Source organism: Doryrhamphus excisus, linkage group LG3 (assembly GCF_037039965.1).
Source record: "Doryrhamphus excisus strain RoL-2023G ecotype Guam linkage group LG3, RoL_Dexc_Guam_v1.1, whole genome shotgun sequence".
NCBI lineage: Eukaryota > Metazoa > Chordata > Actinopteri > Syngnathiformes > Syngnathidae > Doryrhamphus > Doryrhamphus excisus.
Window position 1 is genome coordinate 11,800,950 of NC_136359.1, and position 18,878 is coordinate 11,819,827.

At 41.0% G+C, this 18,878-nt stretch overlaps 1 protein-coding gene across 1 annotated transcript; it reads right to left on the reverse strand.

The window, feature by feature from the left end:
- Positions 1 to 1,044: 1,044 nt before the first annotated feature.
- On the reverse strand, positions 1,045 to 18,599 carry cspg4ba (chondroitin sulfate proteoglycan 4ba). The gene is made up of 10 exons (XM_058071356.2): positions 18,454 to 18,599; positions 15,392 to 15,555; positions 10,194 to 13,766; positions 9,012 to 9,485; positions 8,429 to 8,605; positions 6,227 to 6,425; positions 6,005 to 6,136; positions 5,126 to 5,298; positions 4,856 to 5,039; positions 1,045 to 4,426 (listed from the first exon to the last, which is right to left on the reverse strand). Exons 1-10 carry the CDS (start codon positions 18,539 to 18,541, stop codon positions 2,364 to 2,366), a joined length of 7,227 nt encoding a protein of 2,408 aa, XP_057927339.2. The 5' UTR covers positions 18,542 to 18,599; the 3' UTR covers positions 1,045 to 2,363.
- Between the last annotated feature and the right edge of the window lie 279 nt (positions 18,600 to 18,878).

Consider the following 18,878-nt stretch of genomic DNA (forward strand, 5'->3'; position numbering starts at 1 on the left):
GGATCATATATACATCTAAATTGTATATGAACATTTCTCCCCTTAAATGTTTGGATTCACACATTTAGTTTTGGAGGCCATTATGCAATGCACAATGGGAACATGTGGATTAGGTCCTGCTGTCCTGTACCTGGCAGAAGGTTCCGGAATGTGGGAGCACTGTGTGTTCTCTATAGTCCTGCTTTTGTTTTCGCAGCCCCTCACACAGGAAGCTCTTTCTCTCTCTTTGGTGGAGCCTCATTCATGTTGTCTAACAAAATGCTGACAACCCCTCCAACCCCTGTGGCTGTACTCCAAGATACACACAACACACACACACACACATGTTCGTGTTGTTTGTTTTCTGTCTTCAAAAAAATATTTGTGGGCCTCTGAGAGCTTCATTTAGCGGACTAATTAAAATAAACTAGCAAGACCAATCAGGAGAAAGGGCCTTTGGTCTGAGTGGCAGTTATTTTATGTCTGTGCTTCAAGGAACCATATACATAGTGTGTGAAATATGACCAACACCACACAAATATCTGCTTTAAAAGGTTGAAAAACTAATCGGAAAACTCCTAACCTAAAAGGGCGTCCCTCAGCAACCACATGTTACATTCTCTACACCTCTGGAGTGTTTTCTACTCCTTGATTGGCTCGTATGACCAAACTAAATGTATTTCAAAGGCATACAAGAGAGACATGGGCTCTTAAGAACTGAAACAAGTGTGGAGGTTGGAGTGCTTTGTTAAAACCCATCTGGGATCATCAAAATGAAACCTCATTAAAGTGAATATGCACTTAGTGTCTTCTTGCGGCCTACACCTTGCAATTATGAACACTTAAATTACAGTGATCACTTAAGAGATCTGATATACCGTATTGTTCAAGGGCAAGAGGCCTTTCTCTTTATCTACTCCGACAGCCCACAATGAAAAGAGCACCGCATCAACCTGAGAGGGGAATAGGACTCTAGTTTTTGACCAGCAACCTGCCATGTACTCATCCAAGCCCGCCAAAATAACCTTTGTTATGAGCCTTCTGACGGCCAAAACAGCTTTTCTTTGGAAGAAAAGCTGGTAGTTTGTTACTTGACCTCAAGCAAAAGGGGGGCTCAGTAGCAGCATCCTCTACTGAAGTTTCAATAGAGCTTGGTGCTCAGGACCTAATAATTTGTTTCCATAAACCTTGCATTCATTTTAAACCAGTTTAATAAAAATATGGTATAAATAAAATGTGCCATTTGACATATCGGTTACATTGGAGGAGAAGGAGAAGGAGAATACAAGGAATCCATCAGTCCAGTACAAAATAGTACCATGTTTCCAGTGGTTTTCTTTAACGGCAGTTTCAGTACCTTTCATTGACAAACGACTTAAAAAAGAAAAGAAAATCAAACATCCCCACATAAATACTGGCACACCATTTAGTAATTTGTGCACAATTTTCTCTTCTCGAATAGACAACAAACTCTCATGTTAACGATGTAATCATTTACAAATAAGAGCGCAAGCACAATAGTATTTTTACTTTTAAATATTCATTTCTTGTTATCACATGCTAAAACGAGTACACAGTAAAAAGGACTGTGAAATCAACAGTGTTGACGTTTAACCAGTGTAATGAGACTTATAAAAATATCATTCGAAAATATAATTTCATGGTGGCCTACTTGCAAATATCATCACGATAAAAGTCTTTCTAGACTGTAATGTACAGTAGGATATATAATAACTAACAAAGAAAATATCAGGCACCAAGTTGAGGTTATTGGCCACAGTCATAATCATTATATAGAATAGAACAGAAGAGAATGCCTGTTATTGTCACGGGACCCATATGATTGTATTCTTTATGCATAATTGAAGTGGCACTATGTAACTTTGACCAGTAACAACAGCACCCTCTGATGGAGCAGAGATGCGACTGTAAAACTGTACACTCAGTGGAAGAGATAACGTCAGCAGCAGGACGGACTAATATCAGCAGTGGGCTCATATAAACAAACTTAACTTGTAACTTTTGACCCTGTCCATGTTATAAAATGGCAGCCAATGTCTTCTCCAAGGCTTTCAAATATGCCTTTGATACCCCAGATGTAACCACAACACAGATGCAAGTAAAGAGGTGGCATCTCTATTTCGAGTCAGGGTACTAAATAATACGATTTCAGCTTTGCTACTTAATTTGACGTCTGATAGCTTGGCATTGTTTCACACTGGATTGCTTCATTGACCCAAATATACAAGTATTACTGTTCAAAACCATGGATATGAACAAAAGTCTTGGGACATGCCTTAATCAATTAACGCCCATTGAGTCTCAATTCTCCCATTTTATCAAAACATTTTGGACAATTCGAACTTTGTGGAAATCGTTTTGACTCAAACCCAATATTGATTCCTTTGAAGAGTAGGTGTGGCAGTCTGGATGATTTGGGAAGATGCGGTGGGAGAGTCACTATTCCAAGAGCTTATGAGAATGTTTGAATCAACCGTGTTGTAATTGTATGGTCGCTGGTTCTGAACCAGTAAGCGAGTGAGAGAGGCGCTATTTGTGTTGTTGAGGTTCAGTGGGGTGACAGTGACTGTGGGAACAGTGGTGCTTCTCTGAGTTTGGCCCAGGTATGACTGGCTGCTTGGAAGACCAGCAGGAGGGGGCTCCTTCGGCGTGTCGGTCCTCTGCTTCCGTCGTCTGTGATGTCTAAGGAAAACCACCAGCACCACAAAGATGATGACAAGCAGTAGAAGAGCAAGCAGTGGTAAGATCACGAGCAGAGGGTTGGAGCTCTTCTGTGGGTACGACTCCACACGGACGGGTGTGTTCATAAAGGGAAAATGATCAGTTCCTGTTGTCGGTTTGCCAAGAGTTGTTGTGAAAACGCTTGTGGTATTGGACTTTCCCCAGCGGTTACGACCTTTGACCCTTCGTTGGTTTTTGCTTGGTTGTTGGGTGTAAATGACAGCGGTGGACCGCTCTGGTAAAGTCATTCCATTTCTAAAAGTCTGGATTGTTGTCTGAGAAGGAGATGATGTGGACGTCAGAGGACTCTTTGTGGTCGGAAGGTTGACAGGATCATACGGCACGATGGTAAAATGAAACTCCCCTTGAGCAGGTTGAATGTTATCAGCTTTCAGAAGGAACACTATTGAGTCGTTTAGCTCTTGAACTCCAGTCATGTTGGCATTCAACTCCAAGGCGACCTTCTCTTGCGTAACATCCTGGAAAGTGAAAGACTCAAGTGCTTCAGATTTTCTGGATTTTTTTGTTTTTGGTCGAACCAATTTCCCGTAATTTGGGTGGGAGAGAACTTCAAATACAGGATCACAACGACATATATCAGCCAGTTTGGAAGCATCAAGGGAAGCAGAGTTAAGTTTTACAGCAATCCCACTAGGTGCCCTCAGATGTTTGCCAAACTGGATCAGAGGCGAGACAGTGATGTTTAGCACTTGTGCACTCAGATTCACCTCGGAAGTGAAGGCGGTGAACTCAAAGTTGTCCTCCGCAGAGGAAAGATTGGTCATGTGGTAAACAAGCCGTTCAGTCTGGACATCTTCCTGTTCGAACTGTGACACCTCTTGATTGTCCAAGAGAAGTTTACCGAACTTTGGAGGCCTTGTAATCTGGTAATGAATAGTGGCGTTACGCCCATTCGTCTTGGCACCAAGATTGTCTTGATTAAGCCAAACCGCGGTGCTACCTTGCTGAAGTGTCAGTCCCGTGTGATTGACTAGAGAGATGGTTATCCTTGTCACATCTAGATTGAAGAGTTTGTAAATTGGTTTATGGTGGCCATCTGTAACACTAAAGTAGAACACACCGGAAGTAGGGCTACCGTCATGAATGAAATAAATGCTTCCATTATTGATCTGGGCTTGGGTGAAGGCTCCAATCGACTCATTCAATCTTCTGTCAAGAGCGAGGTAACCATTGTTTGGCTTGCTAATGACAGAAAAGACAATATCATCAGGAGGATTGTCTAAGTCTTCTACTTTCAGGTTCTCTGGCTTAATGGATACGCTATCTCCTTGTACCACAGTCAGACTCGGTGCTTTAGTCTTCAACACAGGAGGCTGATCATTCACAGGCATGACTGTAATGTTGAAAGACTCTTCAACAACATTGCTGTCATCGAAAGGCCGTTGAGCCGTTTTACCTTTTGGATTTACCCATGCACTGAAGGCAAAAGAATCGTTGGTTGTCTCCGAGTTGTCGTGCTTGTAGGTAATGCCGTATTTGTTGACGATGAATTGGGAAAAGTTGGGTTTCTCCTTAGTGAGGTTTCGTTCACCGACCACTATGACACCATGTTGCGGCAATGACGTCACCTGGAACCAGACCTCATGGGTGCTCCTCTGAGGCGTTGGCAGCCGAGACATCAGGTTAGAGGCGTCAAGCTTTGACTCGTCAATAACGACACTCTCTCCTTCTGTCACTTCACCACCTGAAACAAAGAAAACATGATGTTATAACATTGTTTAAGTTAGGGAGGTCCTGATCTACATCTTTTGGCTTCCGATATGATTTTTTTTTGTTGTCTTGCCAATCCTTTAAAAAAAAAAAAACAATAATGAGCTTTTGTTACAAAAATGAATTTAATATGGTTATGACCAAAATACTGCTTAATTTACTTTTTTTTATTACACAACATGACCAAGAATATTGTTTTGCTTTTGTAACAAACCTCTCTGAGACAGGTCCCTCATCCAATAAAAGACAAAATTGGGTCCCTCATCCAATAAAAGACAAAATTGGGTCCCTCATCCAATAAAAGACAAAATCCAATAAAAGACAAAATTGGCAGTCGATCCCAATCCTAAAGATCGGATCGGGACATCCCTAGATTTTAAGTCTTTGACTATGTTTTTGTTACCTGTGTTTGCCAAAAGGACTGTGTTGTGTTCAGGTCCTGTGTTCTCATAAGAAATATCAATCTTGAAGGTCTGACTTTCCAGAGAAGAAGGTGGTGATGCAACAGAGAATGTCAGCGAATCCATGGCTTCCCATCCCACTGACTCAATTGGACTTTGGATGTACATAATTTCTTTTCGGTCCAGCTGAGGTACAAATGACAGAGAATGCATCAATACGTCTAAAGTTGTTTTACTCATTTGCTGAAATTGACCTTTTGTCCCTTACTCACCATATCTTGTGTGAAAGTGGCGACTTCAACTGTGGAATTATCAGGATGCTTCATTACCAGGCGCCCCAGCTTGGGATGTCGAATCACAGTGAATGTAATTGTGCGGTTTGAAATATCGCTGATATCATTGGTCACTACTTGTAATTCATTATTTGAAATTGGTGTTGAAGATCCTAAACACAGTAGATAAAATCAGTTAGAGTTGGTTTTACTGACAAAGTATAAAGTCAAACGTATAGATTATAGTTAGTTTAGTTTGTAGTTACGTTTAGTAATGTTCTGTGATTATCGGTCTTAGTGATGGTGCAGACTCGACACACCATGGAAATAATTGTAAAAACTTTGTTCAGATGAGTGCCTGAGTTCATAATCAGGCATATGTAACCATTTAGTGAGGGAGGGATTTACCCGCAGCCAACCCCAAGACATGTGAGGCGTGTGAGTAATTCATGCATCTTGGCCATCCTTCAAATCGTCAAGCACCAACTTAATTGTCAAATAAATCCCTGATCCTAACCCCTATTCTCCCAAGTTTGACAAAAACTGTGCTTCACACAGACAATATAAAAGGTCTTCAAATAATCACTTTGGGAAGCTCAGCAAATGCCATCTGTTTTTTGCTATCCTCGTATTTTTTCCTTCAAACTCCAGACGGCTGGGAATCCCAGAAAACATGGAAATGAGTTTGCAGATAGCCAACAGCTGCCTATTTATAGCTCAGCTATATTTAAATAGCATCACTAGCATTAAACATTAACTAAGGGTGGCATTGATTCATGTGTTTTGATTTCAATAGTTGGAGTGGAATTATTTAGGAAGAAAAAAAACTTCATTTATCTATCTTCATTCCTCAATAAGACCTTATAATATTGCATTTACCCGGGAACACCTTAAGAGGACGATTTCGCTCCAAACTGAGAACCAAGGCTCTTGCGGTGATGCTGAAGATCTGTCTAGGAGTAAAATTCACACCATCATTAACCTGGAAGTTGAACCCTCCGGACATGGCACCTGAAAGAAACCAGACCCAACAGTTACTTCCTGCTTCCTTGGCACATAGCAAGGTAATTATTGACATTAGCCAATGGAAAATGCCTTCACCTTTGTGCACAAACAGCAGATGTCCCTGGTCTATGTGGGCCTGTGTGAAATTGAGCACCGCCTTCATGGGGGCACTCTTTAGGGCCAAGTGTCCATTGCTGGGTGGTGTCACCATGAAGTGGAGCTCCTCTGAAGGCGTGTCCAAGTCCAGCGCTCTGAGGTCCTCCAGGCCGATCTCTGTGACTGAGGATACCCAAACCTGGATGCAAGGTGCGCAGACAAAAATACAGGTATGTGATTTAAAAAAAGCTCACTGTTACAACCAGGTGTCAGCCTAAAAAATGTAAGGTTTAAAATACTGATTGTTTCTTAATTAATGGCTCTAAATGTCACCAAAAAACTAGTGAACAATGTCACCTTTGAATGTTCATAAATCAGCAGCACTAATACTGAATCTACACACGACACAGCTGGAGGCCAGTGGAGGCAGCTGTGTCCTTTACTCCATCACTATGCCCAATGGACTCATAATGCTCTGGATAAGAGTTCAGCTTCTAGGCTTTTTTTGACGTTCTTCCTCCCTTGGGCTTTTTCCACTGCAAATCATACAATGAAGCACAACTGCTGACAAAAAATAGCAATACTAATACAACTAGTACAAATTTTACATTTTTACACTCATTTACTCACATTTACTTGAAATTAAATGATAAAATAAAGTATTTTCAATACAGCAATCAGGTGACATTTATTTACTGAACTGTAGATAAAGTAGAAGACATCTATTCGAGGTAATGCATTTCATATGTGGAAGCAATTATTTATGCAAAAGCGTGGTTTACAATATTGTGGATTTCTGCATTTGTAATCTTTTTTTATCGGAAATTGTGATAATAGTATATAATCATATTTATACTTAAGCCTTTTTGAAAATACAAGGGCCTCATGATGATGAGCAAGTCAAAGGGATAGTGAAACAAGTCCCACAAGACAAAACTAGTGAACTGTGCAAAGAGCTGACAACAAAGGCTGAACTACTACTCGCCATGCCAGAGCAGACATTACACAACACCACCACGAACACCAGTCGTAATTCCCGCCGACAGTTTCGGAGTGAAGAGCTGAACTATGACAGTACGTCATCCTTGTTGTTGCCAATGTTACTGCCTTTGCCAGAAATGAAAGTCACCCTTTACTAAATAAAAGGTGAACATGAAAGTATGAATAAAAACAGTAGAGGAATTCCTGTCCCTATCATACTATTGTCAAGGATTAAAGGTTATGTGACTTACTCTATGTTTAAACTGCTCTTACTGGAACAGAAGCAGAGGTCTTTTTTCCAATTAGCACCTGTAAGCCACCCACATGGGACATTGCACTTCCCACCAGTGCCACCACATGTCGACGCACACCATGCATGTTAATCAGTGTTCCTCTTGAGGAACACCTCAAGTACTCCCCCACTTAGCAGCAAGTCACAGCATGGATCAGTCTGATGAGCAGCATCGGCATGAGTCACCAAATTCAAAGACAAGACACATGAGATCAATTTGCACACAGCTTCCCGGACTCCGGGTCAAATCCCTCAATGACGACGGGGTTCCTACAGCTCATCGAGCTTTAGCGGTGGAGCTGACGGCCACCCCACCGAGCAGAACAACTTTGATCCTCTCGTAAAGACGACATGGCAAGATTACAAATGTGTATACTTTTATACTTTTTATATGTGTAGTAAGTTGCAATATACTTTCTGGATCTTACTACTGCATAGCTCAATAAAAATGAAGATACATTATAAAGTAACAAAAAATGATTACCTAGTGTCGATTGCTACTTTAAGAAATGAAACATGCAAATTGCAAAAACTGTTATATTGTGTACAGTATTTAGTTTTAACAACACAGCTATTTCTCTGCCCAAACTAACACCATGAGCAAATGACATTAGTGGGAATAATACAAAGTGAGGTGTTAGAGAGCCACCTGGTGGACACCAAACTTAATTTAGTCAAACAGTGCAGCATGAACGAAGGTTTGCCACTAAAATGCTTTGATATAATCTCTGCAGATAACAACACTGCCTTTTTGTTAGTTATTACTAAATTACATCACTTCATATACAAAGTGTAAACTCTCTGGAATACACTAACATGCCTTTCATCCCGAAGAGTTCACACATGAAAATTGTGTGACAGAAAGCTGTAAGTAGACTGCCAGACATGCTAGCAAAAAGTTTAAATATAGAGCAGCAGTGCAGACTCACCCTGAGGACCCTGTTGGCGGTAATAACAGGGGGCTCGTCGTTGACAGCTGCAACTTGGATGAACACTGTCTGAGCCCTGCTCTGCTTCCTTAGGCCTGTGTCGTTGGCCACCACGGTAAAGTTGTCCTCTAAACTTTCGCTGTTGTCGTGTACGTAGTAGATAAATTCGTGCTCCACCTGGTAAAAGTTTGGCATTCATTAGGGCATAATATGATGTTGATATTTGCTACGTTACTGTCATACAGTACAGGCTAAAATGCATGTTCTTTATTTTCATGACTATTTACATTGTAGATTCTCAAAACTGTGTACCTAAAATAAGTGTGAAATAGTCTCCCAAACTATCTCCCTGTAGAAGTAAATGTGTCAGGTTTTTTTTTATTACTTACTGTTGTTGACCAAATTTTCACTTGATCATGCCTTGTCTAACACCCCACACTACAAAATAAGTAATACAAGTATGTATGATTTGTTCAGATTTGATTAATCGGGACACCCCTAAATGTGGTGTCACTACTGCAGCGATGTTGACTAATATCCATAATAAGAATAATAGTACCAAAGTTGCATTGATGTTTCTTACCTGTCTCCTGGTGAAAGATGTTATGGGCACACCAGGATGTCGAGAGTGCTCAATATGACCATGGTGCGGGGGCTCAGTCACATTGAACAGGAAGTTGATTCCAGCAAAGTGTCGGCTGGTGATTTCAAGTACTTCCTGTGTCAGGGCTTTGTAGCCGCCCTCATCCACAGTAAAATTGGAGACCTGAAGTGGGATAAGGTGGGGTATGATGTCAACCAACACACTAATATCGCTGACGTCCGTAATCCCATTGGTGGCATCAAGGACGAAGGTGTCGTTGACTTTGTTAGGCTCCACCTGCATGTACTGGACGTTGCCACTGTTAATGTCGTTTTGGGTAAATGTCTTGATGGGAGACTCTTTAGTTCCAATGTAACGTTCTTCTTCTTCCACAAAATGTCGTAGAAAGCCATGAGAGGGACCCGCCTTGACTGTGAACACGATCTCAGATGGCACATTGTCTTCATGTGTGACCTGATCAGTGGGAAACAATCTGTGGTTACATTTTAGAATATATTTTTTTTATATTGTTGTTTCATTAGGATAAAATAATACACAAGTTTCCAAGGTGTCATACTGACCCAAATATTTCACATAAGGAGTGTGAATGATGGGCAAAATTCGCCCAAATAGTGCTTCTTTCTTAAGTTTAGAACAAATAAGTTGGAGGTTAACTAGTTGACTGACTGATTGCCGACCAGTCCAGGGTGTACCAGCATACCCCCACAACTCATGTGAGGATAAGGAGCATAGAAGATGGATGGATGGTTAGCTTGGTAGCTATGTGGACGTCCCTGCAGTGATACCATAGCCTGCGCATTAGTGTCATGCAATGTGGGTCTTAAGTGTAATGGTGACTATTGGTGTGTAAATTCATGTCTACTGGGTTGGTGAAAAACATATTTAAGAAGTCAAGTTTTCTATGCTCAAACTACGAAAATATTGTGTTTATTAATAATGAATCCTTCTTTGCGGAAATTCATTTACCGTATTTGGGTCAGGAACCAATTATCTGCAATAAACAAAGAATGACTGTATCTCCAATTCACTCTAATAGCACAAATGGTCTATAGATTGAAACGCCAAAAATGAAAAGCAAAGACAACAATATAACATAAATCAAGAAAAATGCTACGACAGCTTTTAAATCATACAAATGAGCGATAAAGTAATAAATCCTACCTCCAGTTTGGTCTCATCAATCTTGACTGGTTTTCCTTCCTCCACTAGTAAGGTGTCGTGATGCTGCACGATGGGAGGTCTCTGGTGACTTTCCAGGTAAACTTTCACATTGATCCTCGCTACAAGTTGCATGTGTTTAGCCGTTATCATCAAGTTGAAATGGTCGGCCAGATGTTTGCTGTCATCATGTTGATAAGAGATGATGCCATTCTTGAGGTCAGACAGTGTGAATGACTCCACCTCTATTTCTTCTTGATAGAGTGTGCCGTACTTTGGAGTCTCATCCAACTTGAATGTGACATCCTGATCATTTCTGATGTCCAGATTTGATAGAAGAGTGAAATTTGCAGGGGAAAAGGTAACTGATCGTCCCTTCTGCACCAGTAAACCAGTGTTATTTCCAGCTTTAAAGAAAGGGTCCTGTGCACTGATGTCTAAAAGACTTGAAACAAAGTTTTTCCCATCGGAAACAAAGAGCACAAACCTGCCAATGCCTACACCTTTGTGAATGAACAGCACTCGTTTTTCTTTTAAATCCTTTTGGCGAAACTCAAATAGTCTGTGACTAGTGTCATTGACCAGCACTAAATCTCCCATGGGGATTCCACGGCGAATGTAAATCAACTGGTCATCATCAAAATCGGAATCTGGATCATGGTAACGCAAATCTTCATCAGTGAGCAGCCTCTGTCCGTCTCTGACAACATTGAAAACTTTATCAATGACACGTATTGGTTTTTGATCATTGACAAGCTGAATGGTTATGTTGAAGGTTCCTTCTTTGGACCCGATTTCATCCTCTGCAATGAAAGATTTGAACCCTTGTGTGGTGGAGGAAATGAAAGTGAACTCATCCTGGCTCGTTTCACTGTCATCATGGACGTACATTATCCGGTCCTCCAAGAGATCATGATTGCTAAATGTCAAGATGTTGCTGTAGCTAGAATTTGAATTCGACTGAGTAATACGAACAAGCTTTCCATGTTTGGGACTGCTTATCACAGAGTAGTACATATCCTGTGTAAGCAATGTTTCTGCAAAAAGTTCATTTTTTGTGATCAGTTTACTTTCTCCTTCCTGAAGAACAAGTCCCTCATTCTTGATAAAAACACTGTTGACATCCGCTTTAATTGAAAACTGGAAATCATAGTTCTGAGACTGGGCATGTCTGGAAAACATGTGGAACTTGAACCTGTCATGTGTGTCTTTGTGTGGCCGGTCAACAAGGTGATACTGGACTTTTAGATCTGTGACATCTCTTTGACTAAATGTTGAATTTTTTGACAATACTGTGGTGCCCAGTAAAAGTTTTCCTTTCTTTGGTGTGGTGAGAACCCTAAAATAAAGGTCCTCTTCAGATAGAGTCACACCCTCAGCTGAGGCAAAGAGATACTCAGAGTTAAGTGTCACTTTTCTGACTTTATCCAGGTTCATCACTACATTCCTCACCAAATTGTACCTCACCCACTTCACAAAGATTGGGAAAAGTATTTCTGTCACTGCCCTTCCAGCAACATGGACTTTACACTTAAAGTAATCAGTGGCATTGGATGTCTGGATCTCCTGAAAAGTGCTAACATACCTCAGTCTATCTTTTTCTAGAAGCCTTTGGGAAAACGAGTCAGTGGGCCTCCATTCACCACTTGAGTGAAGTCTCTGGAGTTCACCATACTGTGGTTGTTCGGTGATGTCATAACGGATGTCAATCACTTGCTTCACAGCATTGGTTTCCACTGACAGTTGCTTTGAACCAATTATGGCTATCTCTCCTTGAATGATATTCAGTCCTGTGTTGTTAGCAATCTTATACTGAAGTTCTAGAGCCATCACTCTTAACACTACAGTGTTGCTAACCTTCTCCCCATCACTGACTCTAAGCACTATCCTAGAGTTTCTAACCCCGGTGTGAACATAATACACTCTCAATTCTTGCAAATCTGAGTGTGAGAATGAGGTCACTGCTGTTCCTGGGTTGTCTTCGAGTTCCAAATATCCAGCTTCTGCATTCAGGTTCCCAAGCACGGTAAATAAAAGATTGCTGTAGTTGCTGTCAATGTCTGTGGCCTTCAGTATGTCTGTAGTGAGCCGTTTTTTTGAGTTTTCCAACAAAGAAAAAAGATTTCCTTCTGGCAGACTCAATTCAGGCGCATCATTGGTGGGTGTTACTGTAATGTTGAAGCGGTACAGCTTGTTACCCCTCAGATAATCTGGAACTTCCTTCCGACTGCTGGAATAAATGGAAAACATGAAAAAGTCATCTGGATCTTCAGAGCCTCCGTGGATATACATGACTCGTTCATGCCAAAGGTCCAACATGCTGAACGTATTTTGAGGTTGGTCCTGATCAACATCAAGTCTTATTTGACCATGCATTGGTTGTTCTTGAACTTGGAACATGATCTGAGACTGACGAATACCAAGCGCCTTGAAGTCCAGGATTACCTTGATATGTTTAGCCTCAAGAGATGCTCGACCGCCTTCTGGAACTATTAGGGGTTTTAGCTGCATAAAGTTAGAGCCATACCTCCTGTCCAAACCTCTTGCGAGGGTGGACATGTGTAGTGAAGGAGTTGGTGTTACCAAGAAAAATAAGGATTCTGGTGCACTTGTTGGACTCGCAGCAGTCGATGATCCTGGTTCATTCTCTGTTTCACAGCCAACTGATATATCCTTAGTGACAACAGCATTAGAAAGACCCATCTTCACTCCATTCACTTCAATATTCTTCAGACATCCTTTAAAAGAGCCTCCACGCATACGTTTTCCGGACACAGACAACAACCCAACCTTACGAACTTCTGATCTGGTGCTGTCATCAATGCCTCCAATGAAAATGTAGCCTTTAAACTGCAGCCCCTTTGAACGTGAGCCAATGCTGCTTTTCACCACTTCTCCATCGACAGTGAGTTCAAGCATTTTAGAATTGAAGCGAACCTTGACAGCATGCCACTTCCTGTCATTGATAAACGTTAGTGAACGCAGTTCAGTTTTGGTACCACCTTTCCCAACAATAGTCACAAGTAAGCCTTCTTGAATCTCCAATGCCACAAAGTCACCCTCTCTGACAGAGTTGTAGAGGATTATGCCCTCTTTGGCTGAAGTGTGCACAACACACTCAAAGACCGCTTCTTGCTGACCATTCCACGGTGGAAGAGAAATGTAGGCCCTAGAGCTAAAGAAGCTAATGGGGTCCTCTTCTGTAGCAAAAAACTGGGGATTACAACCTAAAGACACCTCGTGGACAGTCTTGAATCCAGTATATGGTCTAAGTGATGACAGCAGATCATGGTCATTGAAGACAACGTCTTCCAGGCAGCCTCGAAAGCTAATGAGATCTCTAGGGAGGTAAGATCTGTCAAGGCCAACCGAACCACCGACAAAGAGACCATCCAAAATGTTGAGAGTGTGATGGGTGCCAAGGATTTCTGAACTTGTGTGAGAGTTCTTGTCCACTGTCATAGTCACATTGCTCTTCCAATGGGTCACCTCCACTGAGTGCCAGGCAAGGTCATTGAGCTGTATGCCTCCCTCCGACTGCAATACTTGCTCCCCAGATCCTAAGTCCAGTTTTAACTGGGAAAAGACAGACATAACATTATGTATGAATTTATGAACTGGCCAGTGGTTAGTTGTGGCTTTTTGGATAAAACACTGTTGAAAACATACCATACTTTTCTCATAAAGTAAATTCAGAAATGTATATGACTCTGCTTTAGGACACAAGGGGGATTATATAGCATTCGTGTGGGACAGCGTATGAAATGAAGTCATTAAAACAGGCCTTCAGTCACTCATGTTAAAGGACATCACTTGTTGTAACGGTGGTATTTGTCTGAGATCCCAGGCAGGAAGAGTACAATTATCTCTTCGCCTTCAGCTATACCCTAGGAGCATCATGTCACCTTCTCGAACTCATTTTGATGACACGCTTGTCAAGGCTTGCTGCTGAGTCCCTGATAATCGTGCACAGGTTTCCAGGGAGGGAGTGTAACTTGTCTCAGTGAAGGCAACAATTATTGGGTAGTCTGTTCCAGTAGAAGTCAAAGAACATGAGTGGCAAGTGCAGCCATGAAACACAGTTTTCAGTGTGATTCACTCTCTGTGTTTAACACAATCAGAAGCTCTGTCACAACAGTTACTTGAGTGTGAAGCCAAAAGATAAATTGCATTCCTATTCTTTTGCTAAATGTGTTTCCTGCAGCACATTTTGTATGTCTACTCTGTATGCAGATGCGGGGTGGCAGAGGTGCTTACAATGTGCTTAGAACCAGTCAGGGGGGACAAGTGTATTTCACCCCTAAATCCTTCCAGCAATAAATCCATGCATGGCATCATACAAGACTGCAGAGTAGCAAGCATTTAAAGATTGGCCTTGGGTATGCTCTTGCTTTTTCTTGCTTTATGTCTTATTTTTGTGAAGAAAGACCTACCTGAACATGATGGACTGGAATACAAATATTAATCTGAGGTTACAGACTAAGTAAGCTCTGTAGAACAGATCATTTTCACATTACCTCTTTGTCATTGAGGTTAAAAAGATTTGTTCAGATTTTTTGACATGAAGTTGTATGACATCTACATCAGCAGTGTAGTGCAGAAGCAAAAGTCTTCGCTTAACTGACTGGCAGGCTGATATTTGAGCCGATATATCGGGCTCATAATGATATATGACAGATTAATCAATCAATAAAACTGAATATTTTCTTGAAAAAACTCTGGTGCTTAAAGGGTGGATATTAATGGTGGTTAACTTATTTTTACATTTGTATCACAGTTCATGTAAAAATGTTTGGAAAATTGCTTGCACATGTATTTTGTGTAGGTGACCGTTTGGTCACCTGTGAGACTGTCCGAAACATAGTATTTCTATTTCCATTATAATCTTTAGAAATCCAAACAAATTTGTGTCATAATTAAAAGACAATAATCTTGCCATTGTGAACGACGCTTATTATAAACACAATAGGAACACAGAATCTACAGCTGTGACGTAAAAGGACTGGTGTGGTGCTGAAACTCAGCTCGTATCACGCAGACTTGTCTGCTTGTGTTACTGGGTCGAGAGACTGACACTGTCAGTGGGAGCCGGAGTCATCGCTTCGGGTTGGTCAGCTATGGTGTGAGCATGACTTTGTGTGTGTGCAATGTATGCATGAGTACGTATGCTCATGCGTGGGGGGGGCCATGGATGTACCCACCTGCAGGCGACCAGCGTGGAGCTCTAGCAGAAAGTAGACGGTCTGGCCGGCAGCGAGAAACAGCAGGCCATTGGTACTGGAAGTTCGGAAGCGAATGCGGAGCTTGTTATGGTCGGACGACTCTGTTGCCTTCAGCTGTACAAAGCCATCGCCATAAAAGGACGCTGGAGAAGTATGGTGGAAAGGACAAAGACATACTTGTTTAAAAAAAAAAACTAAATATATCCAAAATATATCTTTATATGTATATTTTTACACTAGTATGAAACACCCATTTTAAGATCATGTGCCAATGAGAAAACAAAAACATGATGAGTATGTACAGTAAACAATGAGCAAGAAATATTGTAAGTACTGTAGTCTTAATATAGCAAACATCTGACATTTAAATATAAAACAGGCTAATTATCATTCTGGTTGTTCTTTACAAGAGCACACACACATACACACACACATACACACATCACTAGACACGCATTTATTACGTTTGTTTCTGCGGGGCTAATTCCAGCCTTAATTTTTAACCTTAACCTTTATCCAAAAATATATTTAACATTATGGTGATCTGTTTTTTGTACACATAATGAAAGCAAGTCTCAATGACAATATACACCACAGATTAGCTTTAATTTAGTTGGACCAGCTGCGCTTGATGTGCTTAAACAAACTCACAGCCAAGTCCTACAAAGAAACTAACTCCAGCCGGTGCATCATGTTATAACTATAGCTTTGAAAGAAAATTGCTTGAAAGTTCAATCATGATGTATGAATTTTGAAGGTATTTTACTTTAATGTCACCAGAGCAATGTACAGAGGGATGTTCTGGATGAGTTGGGGCAAGTTTAGTCCTGTCCTTCCACGACAGAAACCTTCAACCTGAACATGAAAGGTTCTGACATTTTCTAAGGTCGCATGCTGCAGAAATCGCATTTAAAAAAAAAAAAAACTAGGACGGATCCATCTGTTTCTCCGAGCTCGCCGCCCTGCCATTTCACATCAGCCTGTAATCTGGGCTAACGTGCTCTGAAGCTGTCCAATTCAAGCCTTCATGCTCAGGCACCACCAGCATGCTTTTTAATCAGCCCCACAGTGTATCACACATACACGTTCAGCAAATGATACAATTGAATCCATAGCTTGAGTTAATGTGTCTCCGTATTATATTCTCACATACATTTTAAATGACATTTTCCACTTTTTTATGGACAACTATGGACATAAACTCTCCAATACATTTTGGTGTTACTGTGGGTAAAAAAAATAACAGGTTCCCCCTCAAAATATACTTGTGTATATGTGTAACTGCATTCTTGGACAGCTGTAGAAAGACACTAATGAGTATGTTATAGAAGAAAGGTGGATGTTTCAACCATGTTCTGTCATCTGTAAAGGGTGAATATATACAAACTGCTCAGCAAACAACAAAGCCAGCCTTTATAGTTAATTAGAGAGGCAAGACCAGAGCTTGTCACTGCTTGTGTGCCAAAGTTTATCCAACAAATCGGAGATGTAACTTGACTGAGGTGTCTCCTTTTGTTTGTCAAAGCCCTCTATGTAGCACAGGCGTCTTACAGAAAAATACTAATCTTAATGGGCACAAAGGATGCCAATGAAACAAATGTACAGACATGATGTTGCTTTGTTCATTGCAGGATGAAATGAATTAGTCATTGGGAAATGATTCCTGATTATCCCTATAGGCACAGGCGAGGATGAGTGAAGCCCACTGACTTCATATGACACATGCCCGGGATGAAATCAAGCAGACAAGGCTAATGAATGCATACAGTGTAAACAATGTATAGCTATAAAAATACCACACACGCTGCCCTTTCTCTTCAGGAAGAGAGAATTTCCTTGAATTAATTTGAGTGTGCCACTGTCATCACCAAGCAGTCCTTCCAGTGTCTCTGATGAGGCGTGACTATGGTACCTTGTGCAGCATGCAAGACACACTTTACACAAAGTTTTATACACATTGAGTATGTACATGTGTACTTCAACACTAGTCTGCATGGTGGAGTAGCGGTTAGTGAGCCATGTTTTGTGCATTGTATAAGCTACCCTACTGCAAATATTACGTCAATGAAAATGAGCATTATTATCTCATTTTTATATGTAGTCCTTGCATTGTCTACAATCATTGTTATACCTTATACATTGTTGTCTCATCCCTTCCCCAATCGTTCAAGCCCTCTAGCTCCATCTACCCTCTGTCACTCTACTTTGTCTCTCAAGCTCAACCCAACCAGTCGAGACAGATGGCCGCCCCAAAGAAACTGGGTTCTGTCAGAGCTTTTTCCTTGCCTCTGTTGCCAGAGTGCTTGCTTATGTGAGGTAGAACTGTTTTTTACTGTGCAAGGAACAGCTCTAGACCTGTTCAATGTGTAACATATCTTGAGATAAATTATGTCGTGAACTGCACTGTATAAATAACACTGGCTTTACCACAGCAACTCATCAGATTGCATCGGTGTTCCTAATTTTGTGACCACCACATGAGCCTCGTTGACAGTTAATAATGAGAGTCACTGCAAAGTCATATATTCTGAAATAATGTATATGAGCCATAGATACCAACGTTTTGTTAAAAGTTCTGGCAAAGTCAGCATATTCATTTTTTGTGGGTTGAGATATCCTATGAAAATATAAATGTCTGAAGAATGAGATATAAATGTATGAAGAACGAGTAGAAAAAAAAATTGGAGACGCCAGCTCTAAAAGCAATCACGACAATGCACTGAAATATCGGGAGATTTAATATGTGCACGTATAACTGTCACGTTGTTACACATAGTTAAGGGCTTGACTTGTGCAGCATTGCATTACAATAACAAGACTAGCAATAGCTAACAATAATAACTAAAAGGTCACGTCACAATTGTGACCTGTTTAGGTAGTGCTAGACTTTAGGAAGTGCCTCCCCCGTAGCCTTTAAACAATGAATGAATGTAACAGCTGACACAGGGATGACCGTGTCAGTAAATATCCATAATTTGAAGTAATTATGCGTTAATTTATGCGGAGAAGAAGTGTAAAAGTAGAAAAGTAGTAGCGGTTACCTCCTGACGCTAGCTCGAGCAGGAGCGACCACCATAGAAGACAGCAGACCCACAACTTCTTCGGAGGTTTTTTCCCAAATGAGAACATCTTCCGTCACGAAAAATGGACAAGTTACATACTTGCGATAGTTTTATTTGCTCTTTTGGCGTTTAGTTTAACGCGGGGTTACAGTTTGGTTCTGTTCTATGAGTGAAGCCAGTCAAATACACCGGACCGAGTCCTAACAAGCCGCGGCTCGAGACACAAGAGAAACTCCGCCTCCTGAGCGCGCGAGTTTGTTCTCGTGAACGCGTTTACCAAAATAAAAGCAAAAGCGCGCGTGAAGCTGGGCAGCGAATAACTATTTATAGTTATACATATATAAACAAAATTACTATTACAATATTTATAAAATACCTCATATAAACCTTTGGTAAAACGTTAA